General features: G+C 38.1%; 1 protein-coding gene across 1 annotated transcript in view; it reads left to right on the top strand.

Annotated features, from left to right (window-relative positions):
- Nucleotides 1-15,219: 15,219 nt before the first annotated feature.
- LOC148034372 (uncharacterized) overlaps nt 15,220-16,824 on the top strand; it is a 25,377-nt gene continuing 23,772 nt past the window's right edge. The window contains exons 1-3 of the mRNA XM_087679318.1: nt 15,220-15,536; nt 16,455-16,620; nt 16,770-16,824. The exon at nt 16,770-16,824 is cut by the window's right edge and continues 198 nt beyond it. Coding sequence (XP_087535444.1) covers nt 15,326-15,536; nt 16,455-16,620; nt 16,770-16,824 — 432 coding nt within the window. The 5' untranslated portion in view covers nt 15,220-15,325. The remainder of the gene's footprint in view (nt 15,537-16,454; nt 16,621-16,769) is intronic.

Raw genomic sequence — 16,824 nt, 5'->3', positions numbered from 1 at the left:
CTAGCGGATCACCAAACATGTATCTTCAATTTTAAAAACTCATCTTTTAAATCTTTCTTGAACTCATCCCAAGCAACATCTTCCTAGAATAAAACAAATGCATACCCTTAGTTTAGGTAATTAGCTTATTGTAGGCTAGAGTATAAACAGCAGGGGGTGCCAATATAACACATCTTTTACACATTTGTGAACTTCTCTGTTTCTTAGAGCTTGAGGATTTCTTACCTTTCCCACCAACATTGAGGGTGGATACTCAATAACCACCATTGCAAGCATTAGGGGGATATGGACTCAAAAGGGCCTTGTATGAAATGAATTAGGAATCCTTAATTTTGGATTAGTCCCTCTTCAATGGTCATCATTGCATGCCATTTTTGTCCCCTAGCCCCCCTACATTCCTAGGCTCCACCCACTTTTTGTGGTTGACCCTACCTAGAAAGGAGAGGAGTCTCCCTTTCTTTTCACCTTGGTAACTAGCTCTTTTCATCCTCCAAGTTGGGACTACCACTCTTCTCTAAAGTCAAACAAATACATGCATGGGAGATATGCTCATTCATGCATGGGGCTAATGTAATAGCTTTAGCATTCTCCAATGTGATGGAGCAATTGAATATACATTTATAAAACCAATCAAACATTTCTATAAGTTAACTTTTACTAATGTGATCATCTCCATCATAACTATTCTTGAAATATGCACCACGAGCCTAGTAATGAGACTTTTCCATGCCTTGGATACTCCACATTTTCAAATACCTATATTTCTCCAAAACATATGATCCATGAGCATATAATATGTGTTGCAAAGTATAGAGCATTGACATTAGATTTTGAACATCAACATATTTAAATATTAAAGAGCATGCAAGTAGTAGAGTTGAATGTATATCGTGTAGTGGGTGATATTGGTTTATCCCCATGAATTGACAACTAGCTTTGTAAAATCATTGACGGCTGTATAAATTTCAACTTGAGTGGAATGATATTTACCTTGCCTCCATATACACTTAATGAATTTAATAGCTCTCAACTTTCTCAATAGCTACTTCACATTTGGAGGGCGGCTTCATTTTGTATACATAATTGATATGCAACTTCATTAACTTGTCAAATATGTGGACAAGACAATGCAAAGTGTAAAAATGGATATTCTCAATGTGAATTGAAAATATGGCTTCCAATTCTCACCAAGATGTGCCCTATTTTAGTGGTGCCTTTCTATTGCAGGCTAGTGCTCCTTCCTTCCATGCAACATTATCTATGGTCCCAGAAGAATTGTTTATTTTCATGCAAAATGGACAGAGCAATGATGTTAATGTCTTGATGTCACAATTGAACATACACTTGAGAGTCTTGAGATTGCCACCCTATTGGGAGTAAAGATATTTGTGCCCTAGCCGCATGTGTATTACTATACTAATAGTACCCGCACCTGAACACTACAAGCAATGAGTGCCCATCATTGTTACTTCATTCTTTATTCTTTTGGTGACATTTGAAGAAAGGGAAGGTTGGTCAAACATTGTGATTGGAGTTTCCACATCTTATGTCTCTCTCTTGCTCTTGCTCCTTCCACCATAGCTCTTGCTTCAGCTCCATGCTTCCACTTCAAGGCTCCCTTCAATTGGTATCAGAGCCATCTTCCCCAAGAGCTTGAGTCCACTGACAAGGCATTGCTTCAATTTCCATTCAAGTTACCTATAGCAGGGTTTCACCATTGGCAGCCATAGCTCCACTCCTTAAGGTTTGTGTCGATTGCTTCTTGCTTGTGCATTCATTAGGCTCTATTAGGGTTTGGCCAATGTATTCATGAGCCTATGTTAAGCTCATTTTAGTGAGTTCTTTTAGCTCAGTAGTTCATTCTTTAAGAGTAGCCATAGCTATAGATTCATATTGAAGTCTAGCTTGCTTCAAAACTTGCTTGAGCTTGTCTAAAAGCTTCCGTAGCTACTTTAGTGTCCCCCTACCCTCTAAAAAAATCACAATAGCTAAAGGTGGAACCTCGGGACCAATAGTAGCATCACAAAATTTGTGCATGTTTTCAAGTTGGGGCAACACGATAGTCTTCATTAGCTTCTACTCATCAATGGCAAGTCATTGAGTACTTGAAAACACTCTTGGATGTTAAGCATTCAATCTTGGCATTAATCTTTGACATTGTACCTTAGATTTTAGCAACATATACTCAATCCTTGGCTAAGATAAACTAGTTCACTGGTTAATACAAGGCAGCCCCCTGTCTTGGATGCTTCTTGCTCAGTGGCTATGCTCAGTTGATGCTTATTCATGCATATTTAATGCTATTATATTTGGGATGCTATGTCTTTAGTTTAAGATTATTTTGGACCTGATTTGGGGCTTCATTACTCAATTTTGCCAGAGATATTATGTGGGAGCTTTCGCTCAACCGCCAAGACCCACGGACCGCTTATTGTTTCAAGCGTTCCAAGCCGGGCACTAATGGCTACCTCTCACATAGTTGACACACCATCCATATCTATGGGTGTAGTGAGCTTACCTCCATGCCGATCGAGTTACCTCCTCTCCCGCGCACTCCAGTAGCTCCACGATCCAAGTGCAAGCTTCAAGCAAGCTCCATCCTCAAGCTCCACGCTCCAAGCTCCATAGTCGCGAGCAAGACAAGAGAAGAGAAGAGAAGAGAAGAAGAGATGGGAAGATGGAGAACTTCTCCTCCCCGGTCCCTCACCCTCACTCACACTCCCTCTCTCAAGTATAAGCTTAAGCAAGCAAGAAGAAGAAGAAGAAGAAGGAGAAGAGGAGATCCACTTTTGGCCACACACAAGAATGAGCTTCTCATTCACTTTTCAACTTTATATACAAAACCCTAAATCCCTTTTGGGTGGTCATCCCCTTATCCCCTTTTTTCTGGGTTATACATGTAGTGATATGGATCCATGTTTATATTTGAAGAAGGCCTGTGATGGCAGCCTTTTGATTTTGGTACTCTATGTGGATGATGTGCTTATTTCACAAAAAGCTCATGATGAGCTAGATGCTCTGAAAAGTCAGCTCAAGCAAAGCTTTAAGATGAAAGACATGGGACAAGCGTCACATATTCTTAGGATATGCATTACGGGCAATCGCTCTTAGGGGCTCCTCTACTTATCACAAAATGGGTATGTCCTAAAGATACTTGAGTGATTTCATATGCAGGATGCTAAGCCTATTGGATGTCCTTTGCCCTCTCATGTGAAGGTGAGTCAAGCCAATTGTCCATAGTCTAATGTGTGAAGGTCGAGATGGCCAAGATCCCTTATGCATCCGTAGTGGATAGTTTAATGTATACCATGATAAACACTCGTCCTAACATAGCTTTTGTAGTGGAAGTTGTGGCATGCTATATGGCTACATCGGCAGACAACATTGAAATGTTGTCAAGGGTATCATGAGGTATCTGAAGGGCACAATAGATTTGTGCATATGTTATGGTGGCTAGGATACATGAGTCGTGGGGTACGCTAACTTTGATTATGTTATGGTGGCTAGGATACATGAGTCGTGGGGTACGCTGACTTTGATTATGTTATGGTGGCTAGGATATAGGAGTGGTGGGGTACACTAACTCTAATTATGCAAGACATATAGACAGTAGGAAGTCTACCTCTATCTATGTGTTTACTTATGCTTGGGGTGTTGTTTCTTAGATTTCTAGAGTACAGAAATACATGGCCCTCTCTACTATCGAGACCAAGTATGTTACAGCCACTAAGGCTTGCAAGAATGCTCTCTAGTTAGGCAGTTTGGTGGTAGCAAACCTTGTTATGACTGAGGTGGCCCCTACGAAGCACATTGAGATATATTACCTCTTTATTAGAGGTCATTGAGGACAAGTCTGTGGAGCTTGTCAAGATCTCAACTAACCAAAATCATATAGATTTGCTCAGGAAAAGTTTGCCTTCCTTAGGAAGCTGATGGGTGTTAGATGAGATGACATATATTCCTTATCTTGTTGTACTATGCGTACATGTTGTACTTTTCTTTTTTCTTTTCACTTATCACTCGAGGCACATATGACTTTAAGCAAGAGGTTGTTGGGGGTAAAGGTTCCTGTGCTTAGCCGCCCATATATTACTATACTGATAATACCCGTACCTACATATTGTAGGCAACATGCACCCATGACTATCACTTCATTCTTTATTCTTTCGATAACATTCAAATAAGGAAAAGCCGGTCACACATTGCAACTATTGGAGTTCCCACATCTTGTGTGTCTCTCTTGTTCTTGTTCCTTTCACCATAGCTCTTGCTTTAACTCTGTGCTTCCACTTCAAGGCTCACTCCCTTCACATCGAAGTGCCAATTAATGTTGAATTCTCTAACTCCTTCCACATAGAGCTTCTTGCCACTTGTTTGCTTGGAAATTATATTTGGATATGGAGCATGTTTGAAGATCCAAGAGAGAACATTATGGGTCTCCTTGGGCACTTTGGCTACTACCAACCACTAAATTTCTTTTTCTCACTTCACACTAAATAGTTGGATAAGCATGCTATCTTTTGTATAGGCCTGGCATAATTCAACAATGTAAGGCTGACCCTCTCCAACTTGTGTCCCTTTATGATTTGGCATTTTCCAAGCTTGATAACAAACTTGAAGGTTAAAATAAAACATGGCAATCATTGTTGGTAGGAACTTAGGAGAAACAACTATATTATATTGAATCCATAATGTTAGATTAGGACAAGTCAATACCTTCCAAGCATTGCAACTTATAGAAAAAGGCCATGGCACATTGCAACTTAACCAGATTAACAAAAATATTGTTGAAGTTATCATTGTCATAATCAATCATTCTAGCTTTAGTTTCCTCCACTTTCATTTTGTCACTAATAAAAAAGTACTCTCCTATTGAATCAACAATGGATATATTTCGTGCTCATCTTATAGCCCTCAGCCAAAATGGATGAGTCTATTTAAACTTCTTCCACAGATAAACTATTAAGAACATTTATAAGAATCTCATTCAAAGTAGCAAGCCAAAGATCGCATCATCGAAAAAGTTCCTAAGAAAAAATAGATATTTGTAGGGAATAAAGTAGATTTAGATTGCCTTTAAGTAGAAAATGATGAACTTTAACGCTTGCATACGTTTTTTTCATGCTCCACCATTCAAGGATAGTGACAGCATAGGAAGTAATCGATACTTTCTTTCCTTATAACCTGTGGGAGTTTGCTTGTAACTTTTCAACTTTACTTTACAATGTTCTTATCCTTCTCCATTTGCTCTAAAATTGATTTTAATGAGGCATTCTCCTCCTCCAAGGTTAAATTTCTTTACATGTCCTTTGCCATGTCTTGTCCCTTATCTTTATATTGCTTCAATTCTTCTTCAAGTTTCTACACTTTGATTTGTTGATCTTGTAGGGCTTTTTGCAACACATTTAAATAACCTTGGGACATTAACAAAGATTGATGAGTGCTATATAACATTGATTGATAATATTGATGCATATACATATTTCCATCTAAGCATGTGCAATAACCTAGTAAACCATTTTCACCACACGATAAAAGTGAGCAATGAAAAAGTGGAATTGAAATGTAGATTTAGCCTAGTGCTAGGATCATTAGGATATAAAGAACCATCCATCCAAAGATCAATATTTTTCTTTCTCTCTAAATGATATTGGGAAGCAATTGTTGCATCTAGCCCACACTTGATATAAGGGAACTTTGCAATAGCATACTCTTCATTTACATGAACATGCAAATCTACCTTTCTCTTATGATTGCTTATGTCCTTACTTGGTTCCATTAGAGTAGGAGAGGAAATGGAGTAGATTAAGTTTTCATGGTATAATATGGATTTGGAAGGGCTAGAGGGCAAAAGAGAGCATGAAAAATATTTATATGCATATGGTTAGGTACTACTAGAGATGGAAAAAACTATGTTTTGAGAAGGAATGAAAAAAGTCACTTATTGGGATGAAAGTTAGTCTACCTTGTTGATGTAACAATTAGGAGGAGTAGTGGAGCATAAAGTACGTATGTAACTACCTCTATAAGGTCCCAGGTAGTAGTATCACATATGTGGGTTTAAAAAATATGATCTAATTTGGAGGGCCTTTAATTCAAAAAGTGTATAGAAAATGAGTATTTTAGCTTGCAATATGATTGGGTGGCTTTTGAGAAAGAAAATCTATTTTTATGAAAAAAAGTCAAAATTTTACTTTTTGGATTAAAAATAAATCAAAGTTGTTGATGTGGCACTTTTGAAAGAGGATGAACTGATTTAGAGGGCCTTTAATGCAAATAAGTATACAAGAAGTATAAAAAGTTATTTTTTGGGATAAAAATAAATCTGAGTTGCTTATGTGGCACGTTTGTGATGCTCAAAATACAAAAAGACATCTCAAAATAGGCCCATGCATTTCTCTTTCATACAGGCTCTTCTTTCCCAATTCTTTTCTCAAAGATAGACTATCTTTCCTAAAAATAAGATCTAAAAATACTGATCCTCATCTATTGAAGATACATCAACAAAATAATAGTTTCATGCTTTTATAAATTAGCCATCAAATAATCATTAGCACATATATATATAATCATCATGCTAAAGAGTGTGCTTTACTCAAACACCCAATAAATAAATATCCCTTACACACCATAAGCACTCTTTGAAGAATAATATCTTCACTTAATAATCTACAACACCAAGCACAAATCACATTAATACCTACCATTTAACTACCAAGCATGAGCAACCAGTGTCGCAAGCAAGCCTATATATGACAAGTTACAATCATGCGCCAACCAAACAATGTTGAAAATCCATAAAAATAAATTAAATTATCATCTTATTTTTTTGTAATTCTTCCTATAATATTGATCACATAAAAAAGCTATTCTATTGTCTTGCACTCCTAGTACTAAGGATGTAGGAGAATTGAAGACTCAATTGGGTTAAATAATAAAAAAGTTGATCTTTTAACCCCTATGCTAACAAGAGAAGCTCTCATATACCATTTACAGGGCATAGAATATGGAGACTAGGAATTGGAGGTGGTGAGACTTTCACAAACAAAGTCCCTTAAGCCAGCCCAATCTACATCCTTGGAGCCACCAAAAAATCATAATGTCCATGGTAGACTATGCTAATCCATTTAAGTTTCTTAAGCCTAGAGATAATTCAATAGGTAGTTGAGATGGAATTAGAAATATAGGAGTGCTACACAAAGATGATCCATGCATTGAGGACCCCCACACAAAAGTTGTCCAACTATCCCCTTAACTTTCAAGGTTATGATGAGCAACAAGACCTAGAAGAACTATTGAGAACATGTCAGGAGAGCAACAAACTTGGTCATAACCTTTGAGTTCCAAATCTCATAAGAGAACAAGTTTCGAAACACTCTGCCCTTGAGCACAATACAAACATTGTGATGAAGTTAGAAATTTGAGAGAACAATGGGATGAAGATACAATGTGGAAATTTTATCAGCTTCAAAAGATAAACTTAGAAGTGATTATCTAATATTGAGGCTCCAAGATGCCTAGAACTATCAACCAAAATGGTGATATGTTGTCTTGAAGAGAGAGGACATCACTTGGTAAGTATTTTGCCATTCACAACCGCATGAATAGGTTGATGTACTTCATGTCCTTACCCAGGTAACATAGAGACTATTATCCAAAGTGTCATGACTAATACAATTTTCCATGGATCCCCAATTTTAATGCACCATCAAACAACAAATTACCTATTTTAGCCAAAGAACCTTAGGTCTTCCTTCAACATGTTTCTAGGCAAGTTTACCAATTGCCTTGACCCCACCTTTATGACCACTTATAACTATGTTTGCCTCCTAGTAAAGTTACTACAACAAGTGCAAACACCATACAAGGATGCTCTATCACCACTACTCTTTGACGTTAATGTTGGGATAGTAGAGTTGCTATGGTTTTGGCCACACCTACATGCAACACTCCTTCCATCATATCGTGTGCATTGCTATAAGAGATGGTGGACAACTGCTTCACCTATTCCACTAATCAATTATACCTAAAGTCATCTATCTAAATATGGAAAGTATTGAAGGATTATCTACTTAGCAAAAGGGTAGTCTAATATGTACCCTATAAAAGTTGAGAAAAGAAAAAAAGAAAAAAAGAAAAAAAGGGAAATAAAAGAGGGAAAAGGCTCCACCTTAGATAGGTGCTTCATATATTCACTCCACCTGGGGGTCCTTGAGTTAAATATCCGTAGTGGCTTCAATCATTCAGCTTTTTTTCTAACCCCTAGTCCTTTTCCTTATAACACAATCTTAGGACACATCAAGAACAAGACATTGTAGGCTTGTTCGACTGATCTATCAACTTGGAAATGGCATCGCACAATAAGAATTTACACCAACTAGGTCAAGTGTGGAACAACATTCCAAGCTTGGAATTTGACATATCTTCCGATTGTAATTGTACAAGCACTTTACACTACACAATAAGGTAGATACTCTCAAGGCGACCATGATGATTGTAGGTAGACTAAAGACCTAAGGAGCACCGAGTGGCATTAATGGTCATGTATCCTCTATAACAACCATGTATTCATGAAATCTTTATCCACATCCTCAAGCTACCACCTATTAAAGCTACAATGGCCAATCTACCTTATCATCAAGGACAACTATTGCTTCTCCAATATAAACACCACCTCATGACTATCCCCAACATGAAGCTTCTACCCATGATGTTGGTGCCACAAGACTGGCACTTATTTAGGAGGGGTAATGTTAACCTCATTTTCAAAGGACAAGCAAAAGGAGAAAAGAATAACAATATACTAGGGAGTCAACTCCAAGGATACATGTGTTTTGATCTTTGTATTTATAAAATTTTCAATATGATATTATATTGCAAGGACTAGTTAAGAACCTAAGAAAGGGATAAGATGTCCAATTTTTTGGGTGGAAACCCTAAATTTCAAGTCACTGTCTCAAAGTTGGAAAATGATTTAAACATATCATTCTTGTGTGTGCCAACTTTGACACCCCCATTCTCTTTCTTCCACCTTATCCTTCATTGCATCTTCACACACACACACACACACACACACACACACACACACACACACACACACACACACACACACACACACACACACACACACACACACACACACACACACACACACACACACACACACACACACACACACACACACACACACACACACACACACACACACACACACACACACACACACACACACACAAAATGTGTGTGTGTGTTGGGGGGGAGTGAGGTACCATTGAGACAAGGTCTTCTCCAACTCTTATGTCATCGTCTTCTTCTTCTCTTCATCTACAAGCACATGGAGCATTTGTGGATCAAGCATGAAGCTATGGATTAGAAGATCAAATCAAGATGCATCACTTAGATTATGGAGCCACTTGCAAACCCATCAAGCAAAGAGGACTATAATATAATAAATGAGTAGGTGAGCTCGCAATGTCTACCCATGCATTTGCTTTCTTGGTAGATTGATGAAAGCCAAATTGACGAGCGTAGTCCATGCACAACATACACTAATACACTATAAAACCAAAGTAGGGTTACTATTTGAGGCATGTTCTTCAATGGCCAAGCATGGCAAGCTTCAAGTTGTCAAGTATGGAGCCAAGATGGTGTCCCTTAATGATTAGCATCTACTAGTTTTGAATTCCCTAGTGCAACCAAAAGATTAATCATGGATTGTGTAAGCATGTGTGGCCAATTAAGCGGTTAGAAAAGGCATGTATTTTTTAAAGAAGCATATACGCGTGGCTGTAAATTAGAGTTGTTGAGGAGTACTTGTGGTGCCAATTGTTTTATGATGATGACAATTTTGAATTGGATGATTGTTCTCTACTCCTAATGGTTGTGATGGTGGCTCACTTTCACATGGCCACATTCTATTTAAACAATACTCTCCTCTCTCTCGACAACTATTCTATTAACAGCACATTATCAAGAATGCCCCCCTCTTGCTTCAAGCATAGAAGCTTTTTGATTTATCTGCTTTCTTTTTGTCACATATCCTTACTCTCCTCTATCTTAAAGCACAAAAAGTGCTTTGATTTTCTACTCTTTCACCTTTTTTTTTTGAAAGGATTCCTACTATCATACACAAATTTGCCATGATAAAAGTAGGAATAATCTACATTAATAGAGAGTAAGATAACAATATTTGTCAAGGAAAGGGTTTGCTTTCACAATCTTTATTCCTTTCCTTTGTTCTTGTAAGTGAGAGTCTTCATGAAATCATAGAGACATTAAGGCTTCCTTAATTTTTAGGTTTTTAACATTTTTTAATTTTTATAAGGTTTCATGGTTTTTCTCGATCCAATGTTATTTCTACACCTCTAAATACCCTAGCTTTTTTTTGGTAATTTACAAGTTTAAAAAAGTTCTTTTTTAATCCATAAATCTATACTGATTTAACCACAAATTACACATATTGATGGCCTACCATATTGCTATGTGGCGACAGCGCAAGTGAACTTGTGGTTGAAGCACCCTTGGTCCTAGCAATGGAATCAAAATGTTGTGCTCCACATGCACAATATGTGGGACTTAAGGATACCTCTCAAATAACCACTATATGCAGCCTACTCAAAACCCATCATGCAACTACCATTCCTATCTAAGAAAGAATAAGAAGACTCTCTCATTCGCTCTCTCTCATGAGCATGTAAAAAGAGAAGAAAGAATAAGAAGACTCAAAGTTTGCACACATATGAATAGCTTATTCTATTCTTTTTCATCACTTATATACAAAACTTCAAAAGTTTCCACCCTCTTCGGCATCATGCCCATCTTATGGCCTCACCACCAGTTCTAGTCTACTTACATGCTTTTCCTAATGTTTATGACCCTTTCTAGTATGGAAATTACATTGTGTAACTTTGACCTTGTGAATCTATGCAAATAAATATGACTTTCACAAGAGAGTTGAATCTAATTTAAATACAATTTATCATAATGCCTTTTGAAAAATATGAGTGTCCCATAAAATAATCTCATTGGATACTCAAAGTTCATGTGTCCTTCGGGCCACTTCCAACATTAGCAATTTGCCATCCTTTTTAAAAATCCTTCAAAAATGTGGTTAATATGAATGTAAACATGTGTAATCTACATGCATCTACATGTATCTATATATACATGTCTGGATGTACATATGAATATATATATGTGTGTGTGTGTGTGTGTGTGTGTGTGTGTGTGTGTGTGTGTGTGTGTGTGTGTGTGTGTGTGTGTGTGTGTGTGTGTGTGTGTGTGTGTGTGTGTGTGTGTGTGTGTGTGTGTGTGTGTGTGTGTGTGTGTGTGTGTGTGTGTGTGTGTGTGTGTGTGTGTGTGTGTGTGTGTGTGTGTGTGTGTGTGTGTGTGTGTGTGTGTGTGTGTGTGTGTGTGTGTGTGTGTGTGTGTGTGTGTGTGTGTGTGTGTGTGTGTGTGTGTGTGTGTGTGTGTGTGTGTGTGTGTGTGTGTGTGAGTGCAATCACTGACACATCTATTAAATACCTTTCACATACTGAGTTTGCATCTAGTAATTGTAGGACATCTTTACTTGTTGCATGTCATGGAACTTTTGAGAGAGAGTGTGCGTGCGTGTGCACATGTGCATGCATGCATAATATGTAGAAGTCAAAATGAAATCACACACACACACACACACACACACACACACACACACACACACACACACACACACACACACACACACACACACACACACACACACACACACACACACACACACACATATATTATGAGACATTCTAAACTATAAAGGCCAAAGGTCCAAGAAATAGCTTCTTTAACCTTATATTTTGTATCTAAGGTAAAACAAACGATCTTGTGGAAAACAAGTGACTATATGTGGTTTCATGACGTAGAAGACTTATAGCTCACATCTATACTATATTATAACTGCCATGCCTTCCAAACCCTATACTGCCCATGGAGAGAAATTTTGAAGCGTGAGAGTTATTATATTTTTGCTATTCTAGGATAAAAGGATCAACAAAAGTATTGGAAGGGAGAGAGATATCCTATTTTTAGTTATTGGAGAGCTAAAGCAAAATTGGTGCCAATCAAAAAATTGTTTCAACACATGCAAGCAATTAAAGCATCAATGGCATATGCCACACCTCTCTCTCTCTCTCTCTCTCTCTCTCTCTCTCTCTCTCTCTCTCTCTCTCTCTCTCTCTCTCTCTCTCTCTCTCTCTCTCTCTCTCTCTCATATAAACATGAAAATAAAGATGAGGATACTAAAGGTTGGCGATCTGTTTGTACTATCACTAAACTTCCATGAACATATGGGTGAAATTTTGTTAATGCCCAGACTATCACCAGTAGTTCTTTTTCTGTTTTTTTTTTTTTTGGGTGTGTGTGTGTGGTTTTGTCAAGTTGTGTATGAATGAAATTGGTTGCATTTGTCCATCTTCATTTTCTTGTAGTAGCATGACTCCTAAGCCTTTGTTGGAGGCATTTGTTTGTATGGTGAATGGCTGTGTGAAATCCAAGTACCTCAATGCCATTGAACCATTCATGTATTGCTTGAGTTGTTGAAAACTTTGTTAGCATGCTTGACTCCATTCAAATTTGGCATATTTTTTGAGAAGTTGCCTCAATGGGTTATGTTACTTCTGCAAGGTTAGGAATGAATCTTGTACAAAATGTTATCATGCCCAAAAAACTTTGTACTTGTTTCGCTATCTGTGGTGATGGATATTATTTAATGTCCATTAGTTTTTAAAGATCTAGTTGTATTCTTGAGGCTGAGATAATGAAATCAAGGAATTTCAATTTGGTTGCATTTCTTGAGTTGTACTTGTAAGTTGTACTTTTCTATCCATTGTAGTACTTCTTTAAGAATGTTGAGATGATATTCCTAAGTTTCTGTATGGACTAGTATGTCATCCAAATAAACTAGTACTTTTTTTTTAATTTGAATGAGATCTGAAAATATCATGTTTGTTGTTCATTAGAATGTACTGCCTATGTTAGTTAATCTAAATGGCATTCTTTTGAATTGGTAGCCATGTTGGTGTTCCGAATGCTGTTTTGTGGGCATCTGCAGGGTGCAATGGTCTCTACCAATAACCAAAAGCCAAAATTAATGAAGTGAAGTATTTTGATTTTCCTACTTCATCCAGTAATGTGTCTAGTTGTGGTAATGGATAAACATAATGTTGGGTGATGTTATCCAAAGGACAAAAATCAATGCAAAACATGTTTTGTCCTTTGTCTTTATGCATTAGGTGTGGTTCTGCTACCCAATCGCTTACTATTGCTGCATCTTTTGTGTAATTGGCAATTTTGTATCTTCTACTTGGCTAGGTATGTTCAGTATTTCTTGCAATATTTCTTTATGTGCCCATAGTTGTTGAAAAAAAAAAGGTTTTCCTTGTGAGTCTTTTTCTCACATTCTTCTTCTTTGTGTCTATTGGGCATTCTAGAAATCAATATCCATTGGGGTTGATCCTTCTTGTAGTCCTTTGGAGCTTGAAGATGAGAATGTAGTGTTGATTTCTTTGTGTCCATTGGGCATTCTAGATATCAATATCCATTGGGGTTGGTCCTTCTTGTAGTCCTTTGGAGCTTGAAGATGAGAATGTAGTGTTGATTTCTTTGTGTCCATTGGGCATTCTAGGTATCAATATCCATTGGGGTTGGTCCTTCTTATAGTCCTTTAGAGCTTGAAGATGAGAATGTAGTGTTGATTTCTATTCTTTGCACTATTTGAATTGCATCATGTAAGGTAGTTGGACCTTGGTCTTGCACTCTTCTAGCTAAATCTTGATTTATCCTAGGCCAAAGGAAAAACAATTTCATTGCTTCAATCATTGTTGGGTCTGCTCGTAGTAGCAATTGATTGAATTTAACTACAAATTGAGCAATAGGTTCTTTTGGTCTCTATTTTAGTTCATGTAACTGTTGTAGTGTTGTTTGTGTTATGTTTTGTTGGGTGAAATTCTCTATTAGCAATTGTTATCTACTTTCAGCTTGTTGTAGGAACCAAGTCATAGTTATGCCTTCTAGTAGTGTTCAAGCTTCGAGGGCTTGCCTTTCACTGGGGCCATTAATGACAACTTGCTACATTTTCAAAGCATTTGATCCAGGCAAGAATGTCTTCTATTGGCACAATTGAGAATGTCTTGGGATGGACTTGGCTATCTTTTCGTCTATTTGTTTGTCTAATTGTTCATGAAACTTATGAGTGCTTGGTTGGTGTGGTTGACTTGTAATGTGAGGTTGGAGATGGCTTGTAAGACAATATCCATTGGATATTGTTGTTGGTACTCAAGGAACATGTTTGCATTTGTGTATGTTGGTGATGTGGGAGTTTGACTTGGTGATTTTGGCTTGCTCATTGTTGTGTTTAGGAACACTTTGCCATCTCCACCAAAAGATGTCATGGGCCCAATACACAATAGAAAGGATCTAGAATTAGTATTCACTAAGAGAAAGCTGAGATAGTCAAACTAGACATGTGGTTGAGCATCCATTACATGAAGAACATGGCTCAAACACTTGAGGATGAAGTCATAGGTTATTGATTTTTGTCTCTCTGACTTTGTTCTCTCTTTGGGATCTTTGAGATTATGAGGCTCAACCTTCTGTTTCTATTCTATAGGACATAACAGGATGTACTAGCATTGCAACTCCAAGGAATGAAGAGAGGTCGATGGACTCGCCTTCTCTTTCTAGCTCGATCACCTCTAGATCGACTCCAACCTTGTTGCCTTGGAACAATCTCACTCTGATGTGATCATGAATCAAGCAGATAAAGACTATACCAAAATTGAGAGCAGGTTGTAGAGGCTGCTATGATGTACAAACAATTACCGTTGATTTAGTCTTGGGTGTAGGAGAGATTGTAGATGCTTGGGACCTCCTCTGCCCCCTTTTGTCGGTCCCTTCTTCTCTTTGTACTTGCCTTCCTTCTAATACAAGATCATCACGCCTGTTTTTGGTTGTTCCTGATGTTTGCCTACTTTTCCCACTTCTTGCCTTGTGGACAACATGTGGGTGATTAGTCGTGACAATATTACCACGTCCGTTTTTGGTCGTTCTTGATGTTTGCCCACTCTTCCCACTTCTTGGCATGTGGACCACATGTGGCTCATTGGTCGTGACAATATTTACCACTGTTAATGGTAACACCTTAATAATGGTAAAACCTTAATAATGCCAATGATATTATTATATGGTTAAGGCATGGAATGTTAGTTGTAAGGGATGGTGCTCAGCCCCGGTTGTATGCTGTGAGAATCGCCGAGAGAGAGAGAGAGAGAGAGAGAAGGGAGTCCGAGCAGCCATGGCTTCCATGCGGGCCCTTCTTCGAGTGAGACCGTGGCGACAGACTTCCCCCGCCATTTTCCTCACCTTTCGAGCTTCATCCCAGCTCGAACAGCCGCACGGCTTCTCTACCATGGCTGCACCTTCAACTGCTCCGTCTTCAACCAACTACATCCCGGGCCGTGCAGATGCTGCCGGGACAGCCGCCTATGCACAGAGGATTCCTTCAGGTATCTATCAAGCTTCTCGATAAATAATGATAGGTAGCGCATTGTTAGAAGCAGCCGCATCTAGCATTGTTTACAGTGGCGTGATGGCATTAGTAGGGACAAGAAACCCTCAGCCCCATCAATGCCTCATAAACCTCATGACATTATGATGACATTACGGGAGATATTTGACCGTAACAAATATCTCTTTGAATATAAAGCCTTTACCTTAGAAGTGTATTGTAAGCGTGTTTGTGACCCAATTTAGCCAGAGCTACATGTTTCAGGACAATTTCTGAAGTAAAAGACTTACTTTGTTTACTTGTAAATGTAAGGGTTTGATGTAGGCTATTCGTAGGCGGTTTCCTTGGTCAAGTTTATCGCCCTTGAAGAGTCTTTGTGCTTGCTTTAAAATGTGAGTATGTAAACTTTAGTCCAAGATACATCTTACAGAAGGGCCATGGCGGTCAAGAAGAGGTGTGGTATGGAAATCTGAAATACTTTGTGTCGTAAGGATTAAGGTGGTGGCAAGTTATGTGTCTAGGGCATTTCTAAAAATAAATGCCAAGCATTAAGGCTGCCTGCACAGGTTCAAGATTAAACTTGAAACGTGAATTCACTGCCTCATACACAAGTGAGGGGTATGACAATGTGAAACACCCATCAGATGGGTGCATACAACCTTCCTTGATCTAGAGCATATCTGAAAATAAATGTCAAGCATTAAGGATGCTACGCGTAGGTTTTAGCGAAACCTTGAAAGTTGAATGCATGGCTCCATAATTGCCTCGTAACATGTAGTCATGATATTTCTGAAAAGTGGTGGGTTTGGGGACTTCTGGCTGATTAGTGTAAATGCTTAGACCATGCCAACGTGTTTGTTGTTTTATTATTGGTTCTGTTTGTATTTAGAGGTCTCATTTGGTTCCCCTTTTGTAGGACCTGGCCACTTTAGAACCCTAAAAATTGGTGGTGAAACGGGAGATCTCATTGTTTCATCCCTTGCCCATGGGACTTATCTCGGTGGCGATAATGATGCAGAAGATAGAGAATACATAGAGGCTATTACAAGAAGTTTGAGTCTTGGTATCAATGTGATTGATTGGTAAGCTTTTGCTTCGCTTTTGAATAAATGTCTTGTTTTTCTAAAGGTGTTTTAAAAAAATTTCCCCCTAAAGGAAAGGTGTATCTTTGCAAATAAAAGCTTCTATTCATATCATCTTAATGACACTATTCTTTCATGATTTTATCTAGTGCAAGCAACTTTCGTAATATGCGAAGTGAGCTTGCAGTAGGTCAATGCTTGACA

This window comes from Lygodium microphyllum, chromosome 6 (assembly GCF_053477565.2).
Source record: "Lygodium microphyllum isolate KBCC chromosome 6, Lygodium_microphyllum_v1.1.10, whole genome shotgun sequence".
Taxonomy (NCBI): Eukaryota; Viridiplantae; Streptophyta; class Polypodiopsida; order Schizaeales; family Lygodiaceae; genus Lygodium; species Lygodium microphyllum.
This window is presented reverse-complemented; position numbering and strand designations above follow the sequence as displayed.